This window comes from Vicugna pacos, chromosome 23 (genome assembly GCF_048564905.1).
Source record: "Vicugna pacos chromosome 23, VicPac4, whole genome shotgun sequence".
Taxonomy (NCBI): Eukaryota; Metazoa; Chordata; class Mammalia; order Artiodactyla; family Camelidae; genus Vicugna; species Vicugna pacos.
This window is the reverse complement of record NC_133009.1, coordinates 32,678,894-32,691,159: the sequence shown is the minus strand read 5'-3', so window position 1 is coordinate 32,691,159 and position 12,266 is coordinate 32,678,894. Positions and strand designations below refer to the sequence as shown.

The 12,266-nt window shown below is 35.9% G+C and overlaps 1 protein-coding gene across 2 annotated transcripts in view; it reads right to left on the bottom strand.

The window, feature by feature from the left end:
• The window catches only part of CDC73 (cell division cycle 73), an 81,978-nt gene that overhangs the window by 51,145 nt on the left and 18,567 nt on the right, over positions 1-12,266 (bottom strand). For both annotated transcript variants that reach the window (XM_072948746.1, XM_006203633.4), the window contains exons 8-10: positions 11,401-11,499; positions 8,641-8,719; positions 6,969-7,033 (exon numbers count right to left, since the gene is read on the bottom strand). In XM_072948746.1, the coding sequence (XP_072804847.1) occupies positions 6,969-7,033; positions 8,641-8,719; positions 11,401-11,499 (243 nt within the window). The remainder of the gene's footprint in view (positions 1-6,968; positions 7,034-8,640; positions 8,720-11,400; positions 11,500-12,266) is intronic.

The following is a 12,266-nucleotide window of genomic DNA, read 5'->3' as shown; positions in this document are numbered from 1 at the left end:
TTCCCTGACAGTAATATTTTCTGTATTATTATTATTCATTTTTTCTAAGTATATTAGCATCAAAATGCTGACTATGCTGACAAAATATTAAGGTAAAATGAGATTTTAATACCCTTAAGAATGCATCAATGTAAAGAGATTAATACCCACCCATCTAAATAAGTGTTCAATCCATATATCCACCCACCTAACTAAAGTGGGGGGAGCAGTTCCTTCTGTATTATTCAGTATAAAAAGTTTATAAAATATACATAATATTATAAATATTTCTGTGATAACTACAACTAATTCAATGCTACAATCAAACACCAATGAAAGGAACAATGCTAAACAAGGTACACCTGAACACATTTAAAACCTTGAAGAAATCCCAGATTAAGTTACTATAATATCATTTTTCAGATAAGAAAACTGATGCCTAATTTGCTACAACAGAGAAAGAAATTTTAACATAACAGAAGTCTTCTTCTATCTCCCTTATATCTAGCTATGCTCCAAACCTATAACAAGCACATCACTCTCAAAAAAAAAAAAAAAACCTAAACAAAAAAACTGGAAAAATCACTAGGGGAAGACCACCATAAAGGGATACAAGGGAAGCCCTGAGTACAGAGAAAAAACACTGTTCAATTTCGTGATGAAAACTAAGAACAGTTATGAAAATGCAGATTTAACTAAAAAATAAGCAATGCACAAAATACTAATATGTTAACACTTAAGTATTCATGTAACAGGTAGTAAATGTACAAAATTAACTTTCAAAAGCTTAAGACATAGATGGGTTACTGAGAAAAAGCATCTGATGTTTTGTTTTGTTTAGGAAGTACAGCTTCACATCATCGCTCAGGCTAACAGAGGACAGAACCACCCTGGCTCCCTGAAACTGAAGGGAGCCAACAAGTTCCGAAAATCTTTCAAATGTAACATAATATTCTCAAGCAAAGTAATATGCCAATCTAAGTGCAGAATGCAGAAAATTATAAATTATAAAAGTAATACTTCTAGTTATAATTCTGTGACTACATATTAAAATCTCAACACTTTATATACTTTTTTGGATCCAAGTAAATAATTTAAATCTAAATAAATTTCTTTCTATACATGAGCTCTAACGGGTAAATGGAAAAGCCTAATGTAGTTAAGCTGTCACACATTTAACATGATAACTTCTTTGCAGCAATTTTCTCTCAAAGGATAAAGAACTTTACTACAAGATAAACATACACAGCTACAGTAAAAATATCCCAGGTACTGGAGAGGAAAAGGGTTCTCCTAACATTTAAATAAACTGGTCCTCATAGTTTTGAGTGAAAATTGTTATCATTAAACATGTAATATTAATACATCACTGAAGGTATTAGTTGCCTACATTTACATATAAGTCAAATTGAGATTGCACATCAAATTATAAATTCATAATAATAGTAGCCATTTATTTGTTGAGTCCCTTCTAAGGGAGAAGGAAGAAATTGCTAAGCATTTTACAGTGTCTCTTTTATTCATCAATAGTTCTATGGTGCAAATTCTATGATCTTTATTACAGAATAAAAACAGGACTACTTATAGAAAAGTTAAATAACGTTCTCAACTTCATTAGTGGCAGAGTGAGTGGAAGAACTGAAATTCAAAGTGAGGACTGACTTCCAAGTCTTAAATTTGTAGTGTTTCCAACTGATTAACTTTCCTTTAACAAGCTAGCTCTGCACTGCCTTTATTTAGAGCAGGGATTTCAAACTGAAAGGCCAGTTGGGCCTAAGAAGGAATTATAAATAAGTGAAGAAAGCTATGTAGAAGACAAGAGCAGTCAGGCCTGTGGCAACCTAGACCTCCCGTCTAAAGAACGCCGTTCAGAGGGATGTGGCAGCCGCTACGCTGGACTGTGGGCCAGAGAGCTCCTCAAAAGAGGCTGGAAATCCAGACTGTTTATGTGACATACTCTTACTTTTAAGTGCCAGTGAGTAAAACAAAAATTTGAATTACACGGATGCCTAATGAAACGTGTGGGGCCACACGGAGGCTGGCACGCTGAAGGACCTCAGAGAGACACTGGCTGCATCTAACTGTGCAAAGAAGCTTTCCTACGTGCACTCTTTAAATCTACACAATAACCAGACAGTCCTCTGTCCAACCTTTCCACTGGATGTGCTCTTCCCACCAGGGCATTTACTCCTGCTCTCTGCTCAGCATCCCCAGAATGTGCTTTCCTGCAATTTTCAGGTTAACTCCTCCTCAAACTTCAGATCTTACTTCAAGTACTACCTCCTCAATGAAGTATTCCGACTCCCACAAAAACCCTCCAATTTCTGGTTCTCATGGCATCTCCACGAGAGTACATCTCCACACACTTGATACAGTCATAATTTTGTATTTGAGTGACTGACTAATGTGTCTCTCCTGCAACAGACCATTAAAAAAAAATGTCCATGAGAATAGGTCTGGTTTTGTTCATCTTTGACGACCCAGCACCTAGCACAGTACATGGCCCATAACAGGCACTCAACAAATATTTGCTGAACAGAGAACAGAGGAGGAAAAGGAAGGGGGGTCTTAGGAAAGAAAGTCTTAACCGACTACTTCCATCTTCTGCTGGCCCAGGCCCAGAAACAGCACCTGTGCATCACTGGCACTGGGGCTCTCCCCAGACACTCCAAGCAGATAAACAAGGTGACTGACAGACAACCAGATGAGAACAAAGGAAGCTGTACAGCACAGGGAATGGGGAGGTTGCTGATGTGCCTGCTTAAGAATGTAACTTTGTGGAGACTGAGAGTCTGGACCCTTCTGAAAAGTGAAAGTAGATGGTGCTATTATTAGACCTCTAACAGAGATACGGAAGGTTCACACAACTTCACTTACTATCACGAAAATGCTCTTCCAGAAAAGAGATTGTAAGAAATACGAAATCTGTTCGAGTTGCTTCACAATGACCTTAAAGGAAAGCTTTTGATCTGTTCGATTCCAGAGCGCAAAAGGTTTCCTCAAAAATGATGACAGCAAGGAAACCAAAAGTCCGTGATATTCAGCAAAAACGAAGAATAAACAGAGGCTAAAATACATGACCTTTTCACGTGAACATGAACAAGCTAGACTGGGAGGTTAAATTAAAGTAGTTCTCAGTAAAGGATTTCCAAACCCTTATAAATAATAACGATGAACTGTGGTCATATCTTCTTATTCCCTCTCAAGGGTAAGCACGAAAAGTTCCTTGCTTCTGTGTAATGAAAAAAGGTCCTCATCACCTCCTTTTATTTACCATATAATGAAAAGCAATGTCAAGCGGCATCTTCTTAGTCTAAAATGGCCCCTTTCACAAATGGAATCCATGAAAATACACTCTATGATGTTCACCATACTGAATGCTTTCTACTTCCAAACCGTAACTCCTAATACAGTTACACTTAAAATGATTCTATGCGAGTCTGGTTCTTTCCAGGATTCTCAACAGAAGGGAGGAAAGAAGCAAACTCTGGGGGTAAACAAGCCTGGGAGAGAGTCTACTCTGTCTTCCAATTAAGATATAACATGTATTAAAAATGATGAGATTCCTGCACCACAAAAATCTGTTTAATCCAGTATTTCTTAAACATTACAGAACCCAAGCAACACATTTTGGGGGTTGTCTCCCACCCAGGACAGCCTTCTAGTCACTCTTCAACACACAGGTCTTGTGCCTCTGCACTTCTTTGCACAATTCAACAGTGGACTGGAGGCCCAACTACATAAACTTGTAACTTTAAAGATATTTGGGCCTCTGTTGCTATAATAAAACTTCAATAAATTATTACCTTTATGATTATGCTACAAAATACACTGTCTGGGCTTTAATTTCTATAAATTTTAATAACTTATGATTCTTATGAAATATTATTATCAAAACACATACCACTTCTCTATAACATATATAGAAAAAAACTCATAAAATTTTTCTGGTCTGTGTAAGTCAACTTACTAGTCTTACATTCAGGAGAACCCTGGATGTCTTGAACTTAAAAGACATGTAGATCAATCCTAATGCAGACTGAAACTAATTTTAGTAACTATGTATATCAACATAGGCATATCAAAAACCTGGAGAGCAATGGTAGCAAAACTAAGCTGAACATAAATTAGAAAGAAAGTCAACCAGGCATATCAAAAACCTGGAGAGCAACGGTAGCAAAACTAAGCTGAACATAAATTAGAAAGAAAGTCACATCTTTGCAACCAGGCATATCAAAAACCTGGAGAGCAATGGTAGCAAAACTAAGCTGAACATAAATTAGAAAGAAAGTCACATCTTTGCAACAAAGCCTTTAACATACTTTTAACTGCTTTGTATGGCTGGGTGGATCTCAAAAGAGAATTTTCTTAATTGGAGAATAAATTAGAAAGTTGGTGAAACTCACAAGCTCATAAACAGGTAATAATTTCAGAAGGAAAAAAACATTACACTGGAAAGGGTAAGTTTGATTCAACTAAAAAAAAAAAAAAACAATTCTCAGGGTAATTTCAAAGCTTTCAGGTTCAAAGTTCTCTACGTATTATTCTCTTTCTAACAACTGCTAAAATGAACCAGGTCACAAGCAGCACAAATTCAAACTGCACATTAAAATATTCAAAGTACTAGCAATTTGACCTAAAAGTTTTAGTCTTTCGGTTGTATACCTAAACAATGTCTTTTTGTGATTAGCTCTGTAAAATCACACACCATAGATCTGTTTAAATCTGCCTCTCATATTTAGGAACAAAGCCTCTTGATAAGAAAACAGCCATATCATTCTCACACAGTTTAATTATGAAGCTGTCCTTGGATTTCAGAAAAACCGTTCTGTAAAAAGAATCTGTTAAAAACTAACCCTGATTTTACTACTTAAATAGAATCTTAGTAATTAAATTAATTTCATGGCATTTTAGAGGAGACAAAACCAACAACAACAATAACCAAAAAAACTAATTTTGATAGCTACATCAGGATAATATCATCAGTTCCTGATAATTCACCTGGGGAATGACCAGCAGGCAAGTTCTGTGCCCAAGAAAACGTCAATGAATAACTCTTGAAGAAGTTAAGAGAATCCTCCACCACTGTTGATGGGAATGTAATCTGGTGGAGCCACTATGGAAAACAGTATGGAGGTTCCTTAAAAAACTAAAAAACAGAGTTACCATATGATCCAGCAATCCCACTCCTGGGCATATATCTGGAAGATACTCTAATTCAAAAAGATACATGCACCCCAATGTTCCTAGCAGCACTATTTACAATAGCCAAGACGTGGAAGCAACCTAAATGTCCATCAACAGATGACTGGATAAATATTACATTGTATATTTATACAATGGAATACTACTCAGCCATAAAAAAAGAAATAATGCCATTTGCAACAACATGGATGGATCTGGAAATGGTTGTTCCAAGTGAAGTTATCCAGAAAGAGAAAAAAAAATCATATGATACCACTTATATGTGGACTCTAAAATAAGACACAAATGAATTCATTAATGAAACAAAAACAGACTCACAGAAATAGAAAACAAACTATGGTTACCAAAGGGGAATGGGGATGGGAAGAAATAAATTAGGAGTTTGGGATTAGCAGATACAAACTATAATACACAAAACAGATAAACAACAAGGTCCTACTGTATAGTACAGGGAACTATATTCAATATTCTGTAATAAAGCACAATGGAAAAGAATATGTATATATGTGTGTATAACTGAATCACTCTGCTGCACAGCAGAAAATAGCACAATATTATAAATCAACTGCACTTCAATTAAAAAAAAAAGAATTTAAGTTAAAACTGATAGCTATGAGTCACCTTCTGAAGTCAGGAAAAACTAGGCAGATGTTGTAATGGGTATCACTTAATCTTTTACCACTCTTCCCTCATCCACTCAACTCTGGAGACACTGGCCTTCATGTAGTTGCTCCATGGGGCCCAATCATGACCTCTGTGTGTCTTTCATGGAATGGTCTCCTCCAGGTTTCTGCTCAGATGTCACCTCCTCAGAGAAGTCCTGTGACTCCTCCCTCTGAAGAAGCCTTGTCTGTCTTATTCACAGCAATCACCCCAGCAACCAGAACAGGGTCTGACACAAGTGCCCCATAAGTACTGACTGAATGAATGGATGAGTCCACATACAACTTCAAAAATATAAAGCCAATCTGAAGACAATTTAAAAATAAGTGTATGAGCAAAATACAGATGAAGAAAGACAAATACCATATAATTTCACTCATATGTGGAAACTAAAAAAACCAAAACAACAAACAAACAAAACACTCATAAATACAGAGATCAGTGCATAGATTAGTGTTACTGGGGGATAGGTGTTTGGGAGGTGAGTGAAACAGGTGAAGGGGGTCAACTGTATGGTGACAGGCGGTAACTAGACTTGTGGTGGTGATCGCTCTGTAGTGCATAGACATGTCAGGTTATAATGCTATACATCTGAAACTTATTTTTTTTTTAAATACGGCTTGGTCAGATCATCTAGAGATAATTATCTTCAGGAGATTAAAAAATAAAAAAGAAAGTTTGCTAAAAGGGAACCAAAGGCTTATAATCATGGACATCAAGTATTTGGTTTTGACAAGAAAGCACTTTGTAGCATTACTTCAACCACCAAAATCCGTCTTCTTAGAGAGTAAAGCATTATATTTTAAAGAACATGAGATATTATGGCAAAGAATTCTCCCAAACTGGACCTCGTTACTTCTCACTGACTTGAGAACTCTAACCAGGTGGCATCCTACCTACTTGCAAGTTAATCAGAACAGCTTTTATTTACACACACTCAATTCAGTTTAAAAAAAAGACACCCATGAATCAATAATCACCGCACAGACCTGTCAGCACAGCTGGTCATTAAAGATAAATGTTTAAAACAGAAAATATTAGAGAACAAAGATGTCCTTCAACATCTGCTACTTACACAAAATGCCTGGAACAAAAGAACCTCCGCAGTCCAAGGAACTTACCGTCACAGACTTTAGTGTCATTCCATGGTAGGTGCCCATGGTGTCAATTTTGAAGCCTTCCGTTTCTATAAAGAGAGGGAGTTAACTATTAGATTTTATATATTTCATGATAAACAATAAATCTAAAGTAGTAATCCACATTATATCTGACAGTTCAACAGGGTAACAAAGCCTTCAATCTATACGTATAAAGTTACATCACATACTTGTGAAGATAAAAACTTTAAAAGGAATATTAGTCTCAAAAATACATTTAATACACACAACAAGCCCAATGTGTACAAGCTAGTTAGGACTACCTCTAAAACTGTGTTCAACAGTCATAGAGTTGGCTGGAAATATCAAAATTTAGACTGAATAAGATACTTTATAACCCCCAAATTATTTATGCCTAATATTCAATGACAGCACCTTTTAAAAGCATGTAATATCATAAGAACTCCTTCACTTATAAAAATCTGTGTTCCAAAATTATAATCATAGGCATATGTTATAGAATTCGTAGAAAAGCAATGTTGTAAATAGGGACGGGGTTCCAGGACAGAATCCCAATATACCTTCCTGTGACGGGTCAGATATTAAATATTTCACACACTGCAAGCCATACAGTCCCTGCCACAACTCCTAGGTTTTGCAGCTGCGGTGCCAGAGCAGGGTGAGCACATGCAGCCTGATGTGGCCCAAGGAAAATCAGATCTGGTCTGGGGGCTGTAATTACCAACCCATACTGAGGTAATTCATTCCAAATGAGAAACACTGTAGTGGATAAAAGAATGGACGACTGTCTTTCTATGGCATGTATTCAGTACATGCCTTTATCCAGTAAATGAGACCAGCACACAAGATTCACTACATCAAGGGCATATCCTTTAATAAACTTAAATGGAGATTTCAGATTATGCAGGAAAAAAATTGTAAATGTTAAACTTCTAGTTGCTTCTATCTCATTTTTTCATTAAAAAAGTCAAGACAAATGAAGATTCCAAGAGAAATTATACTGACATTAGTCCTACCCTCTAACCACCTCGCTAATGAGGAAATGGTTCCCTACCGAATTAACCAGTCTATCACACAGCCATCACCAAATAAGTCCTCACACGGTTACTCCAATCTATGCTTCCCAAATTCTCAATGTATAAATTTATAACTGGGGAAATATGATTTGGTATGTAGAGTTTACCCTCTAAGATAAATTTCTGAGAAAAAGAATTGAGGTTAATAATAGCAAATATTTATAGATATAGATTTATAGATAGCTTATGATACACCAGTTACTATTCCTAGGGACTTTATATTAAACAACTAGTTTAATCCCCACATTGACCCTGGGAGGCAGGGACCACTACCAACACTATTAGCATTGCAATGACACACAGGAGGAAATTGAGACAGACTGCAGTTAAAGTAACTTATTGAAATTACTCTGTAAAATGCCAGATAGTATCTTCAGGCTTTGCAGGACACACAATCTCTGTCATAATTCAATACTACTGTCACAGCACTAAGAGAGCCACAGATAATACAAAATGAGTGAGTGTTCCAACAAAACTTATTCACAGGGACACAAAGTGGTACAGACACGGCCTGCAGACTTTAGTTTGCCAACCCCTGCTCCTGCCTCTCAAGCTCCGCACAACCATGGTGAGGGGAAGATAAAAAGTGAGTAACTTGCCTTCTTTTCCTTTGAACCTTTCCTGGTCGTATCTGTTGTAGGCAGCTGGAATAGGCTGTTTGGTACGCAACGTGGGATCCTGTAGAAAAATATAATAAACATGAGTCACATGTTAATATTGTTTAAATTATTCCCTAAGACTCATAATAAAAACCACAATAAGGGTATCCTTTTCAAAGTTTTTCTTCCGATAGCCAATATGACAAAAGTGAGGAGCAGACAAAAGAGGGGAGTCTTCTGGAGCTTATTTTCAAGATATTGTTCACGGCTAGAAAATTGTCGTCCCTAGCAGGGACAAGGGAAACGACCCCAAGTAAACGTACACCAAAGCAAAAGCAAAATTCTTAGACACGGCAGAAACAAAAGAGGTGTACCTAATAATTTCATTCTAATTGCTTAAATTTCTTTACAAATTAATAAAGCTCCCTCCAATCATGAACTGTTTTTCTTTGACAAAAAGAAATCTTTTAATTCAAAGTTTACTGAGCAGACACTTTGCAGTCTTTTAACTGAATTATTCTCCAAATTATTAATCCTTAAATTAAATAAAACAATGACAAAAGATTGTCTTTTATAAATATACAGTTAAGACTGAAAGTAACAAAGGTGTTATTTTTTAAAAATACTTAGAAAAATATGCAAATCTAATGATGTATACCTTAATTCACAAATACTTCATCTAAGACGCATACTGAATGGTATATACAAAATAGATTAACAAGTTTATACTGTATAGCACAGGGAAATATATTCACTATCTTACAGTAGCTTATGCTAAAAAAGAATATGAAAACGAATATATGTATATTCATGTATGACTGAAGAATTGTGCTCTACACCAGAAAATCGACACATCATTGTAAACTGAGTATATCTCAATAAATAAATAAATAAAACTCAGTCTGCAAGAATCTAAAAAAGCATATCCAAGGAATAGTCCCAAAACTGCTTGGGAAATTCACAGTATTCATAAAGACTGACATAATTTTCATTTTACTACAATGGGATGCTACACTAATTATTATAACAAATGAAACACACTTATTCAAGACTGTCACTAGGTGTACACCTCTGTAGTCAAATGCCAAACATTAAAATTTTCAAGTATTTTAACTATATGGAAACACAGAATACTCAGAGTCACGAAGATAATGACTGAACTGCTTTAAGATTTAATATGCTTCCTACCAACTGTTATTCAAGAAGTCAACTAATTCACAATTACAAGCACACTATGTTTTACCATGGCAACACTTGCCCCACCAGCTTTCTCACTCATCTTTAAGCCCCACTAGACTACAACCTCAGAGGCGGCAGGACTGTGGGCCTCTTCATTCCTGTGTCTCCTTGTCGGCACACTGTCTGACAAATAGGAGACACTTAAATACTTGCTAGAAAGTCACCTGAAATATTTACCTAAATATCAGCAAAAAGTTCACTACACCTGAAAGGTTAAATACCAAGGATTTCATGAAAAACTAAAACTATTAGTTCTTGCAAAGACTGTATTAGTGCTCTACAAATTTTGATAGACTTTTAAAAAATTCTATATAAAATAAAAAAGATTTTACTTGTATATTATTTTCCCTTTGCTGAATCTTATGAAACTGGCTGGAAGAATTTCCAAAAATTGGAGGGCATGTGTGCGCTTAAATACAGGCTATACATGTGCATGAAATTTACTTTGGGAGGCTCCCAAGTAGCTCCTCAGAGAGTGAGACCGTCAAACCTCACTAAGCGCTAGAACTAAGGCACAGTGAAAGGACCAAATGGCCTGTGATCAGGAGAAACAAAACACACAGATACCGATCATCTCAAAAAGAGCCCCAAAGTGAAAGGTAGCAGGCATTTCTATTTTTAACAATGATTAATGATACTCCCAAACAACAATGAATGAATAGGCCAGCTGTGGTTTACCTAATTACTCAGAAGACTTTTCCTTATTAATCCTTTTCAGATAACCCAGGTATACCTCCAGTTAAGAATCACTGCTGAAGTCACTTTTAATGGCGGGGAGGGTTTTTATATCCTTCCGATACACTGAAGCAGCAAAAGGTTCAAAACCTACTGATTTGAAAACTTTAAGGTCCCAGATCAAGACAGTGAAGTAGGAAGACCCTGAGCTCACTTTCTCCCATGAACACACCAAGATTACGACCACACACGGAACAACTGTCTCTGAGAACAATCTGAAGGCCAGGAGAACAGGCTTTCTACAATTAGAACATAAAGAAAAGGCTACATCAAGATGGGAAGGAGGGACAGAAACCCAGCCTAGTCAGAGAGAAAATGACAAATACCATACGATTTCAATTATAGTGGAATCTAAAAAAGAAAACGAATGAACCAAACAAAACAGAAACAGACTCACAGATACAGAGAACAAACTGGTGCTCATCAAAGGGGCTGGGTGTGTTAGGGCAAAATAGGTAAAGGGGATTAAGGGGTACTGACTTCAGGTTACAAAACAATTAAGTCACAGGGATGTAACATACAGCATAGGGAATATTGTCAATAATATCGCAGTAACTTTGTACAGTGCCAAGTGGTTACCAGATCTATGGTTATGATCAATCTGTGATATATATAAATGTTGAATCACTATGTTGTATACCTGAAACTAATATACTATTGTATGTCAACTATACTTCAACTCAAAAAATTAAATAAGCAAATAAACACTTTAAGATGCTTTCACAGTCACAATACTGAATAGTCACTTTCATTAAAATTACTACATAAACAGCAAAACATCCCTACCACAGGTGCTGCATTTGGGGCCGGTCGCTGTTCAGGTGCACGCCCTTCCTCTCTGGCTTTTACTGACTGAAGAATTGCAAAAATGTTCTTGGAAAAATTCTGAAACAGAAATAGATTTTAATTAATAAGTTCACTTAAAATAAAACTATTCAGTAAGTTTACTAAATAAGCAATTTCAGACTAAGTTTTTTTCCCATCAATTCTTCCCTGTTGTATCATTAAAAAGTAATTATTACACAGATAAGTAAAAATCGACTACTACTAGGAAATTCATCCAAAGACCAATTATCATAAATTCAGTGTTATTTATTTTACTTAAAGTGCATAACTGGCTATAAATTCATTCATATTCTCTATTTATTTAAATATGTTAGCAGGAAACAGGTTAGCCCTTAAAAAAATAAAATTGTGGCGGATTTGTTGCCAATGGGGCTTATTCTAAAAGAAATTAATTCTTCTGAAAGAAATGAACTACTATATTCTCTCCTAGGTAAAATAAATTCCAGTGCTAATTTCAGACTGCTATAATTTATGAGATGTTCAAAGTTTTGAGATATTGTTTGTTAAGAGTCAATATGCAGTTTTCAAAGTTTTGCAAGTTGGAAAGCATTTTCAAAAATTTAACTTAATGAACTTTTGCGTGAACAATCTTAGCAACACTGAACAAAGCTGACTCATCTGACTACTTCCTTCCTTCATGAAATATTCTTTTTCCATCTGAGGCTCTCCCTCAGTTTCTCTGGGACTCTTCAAATTTTACTTGTCAATCACTTCTCATTTTATGCAATATGTACTACTATAAGCCAAACACCTTGCTTGGCACTCTGATACAAAGATGACCAAGAGAAACTTGGTCCCTGCTCTCA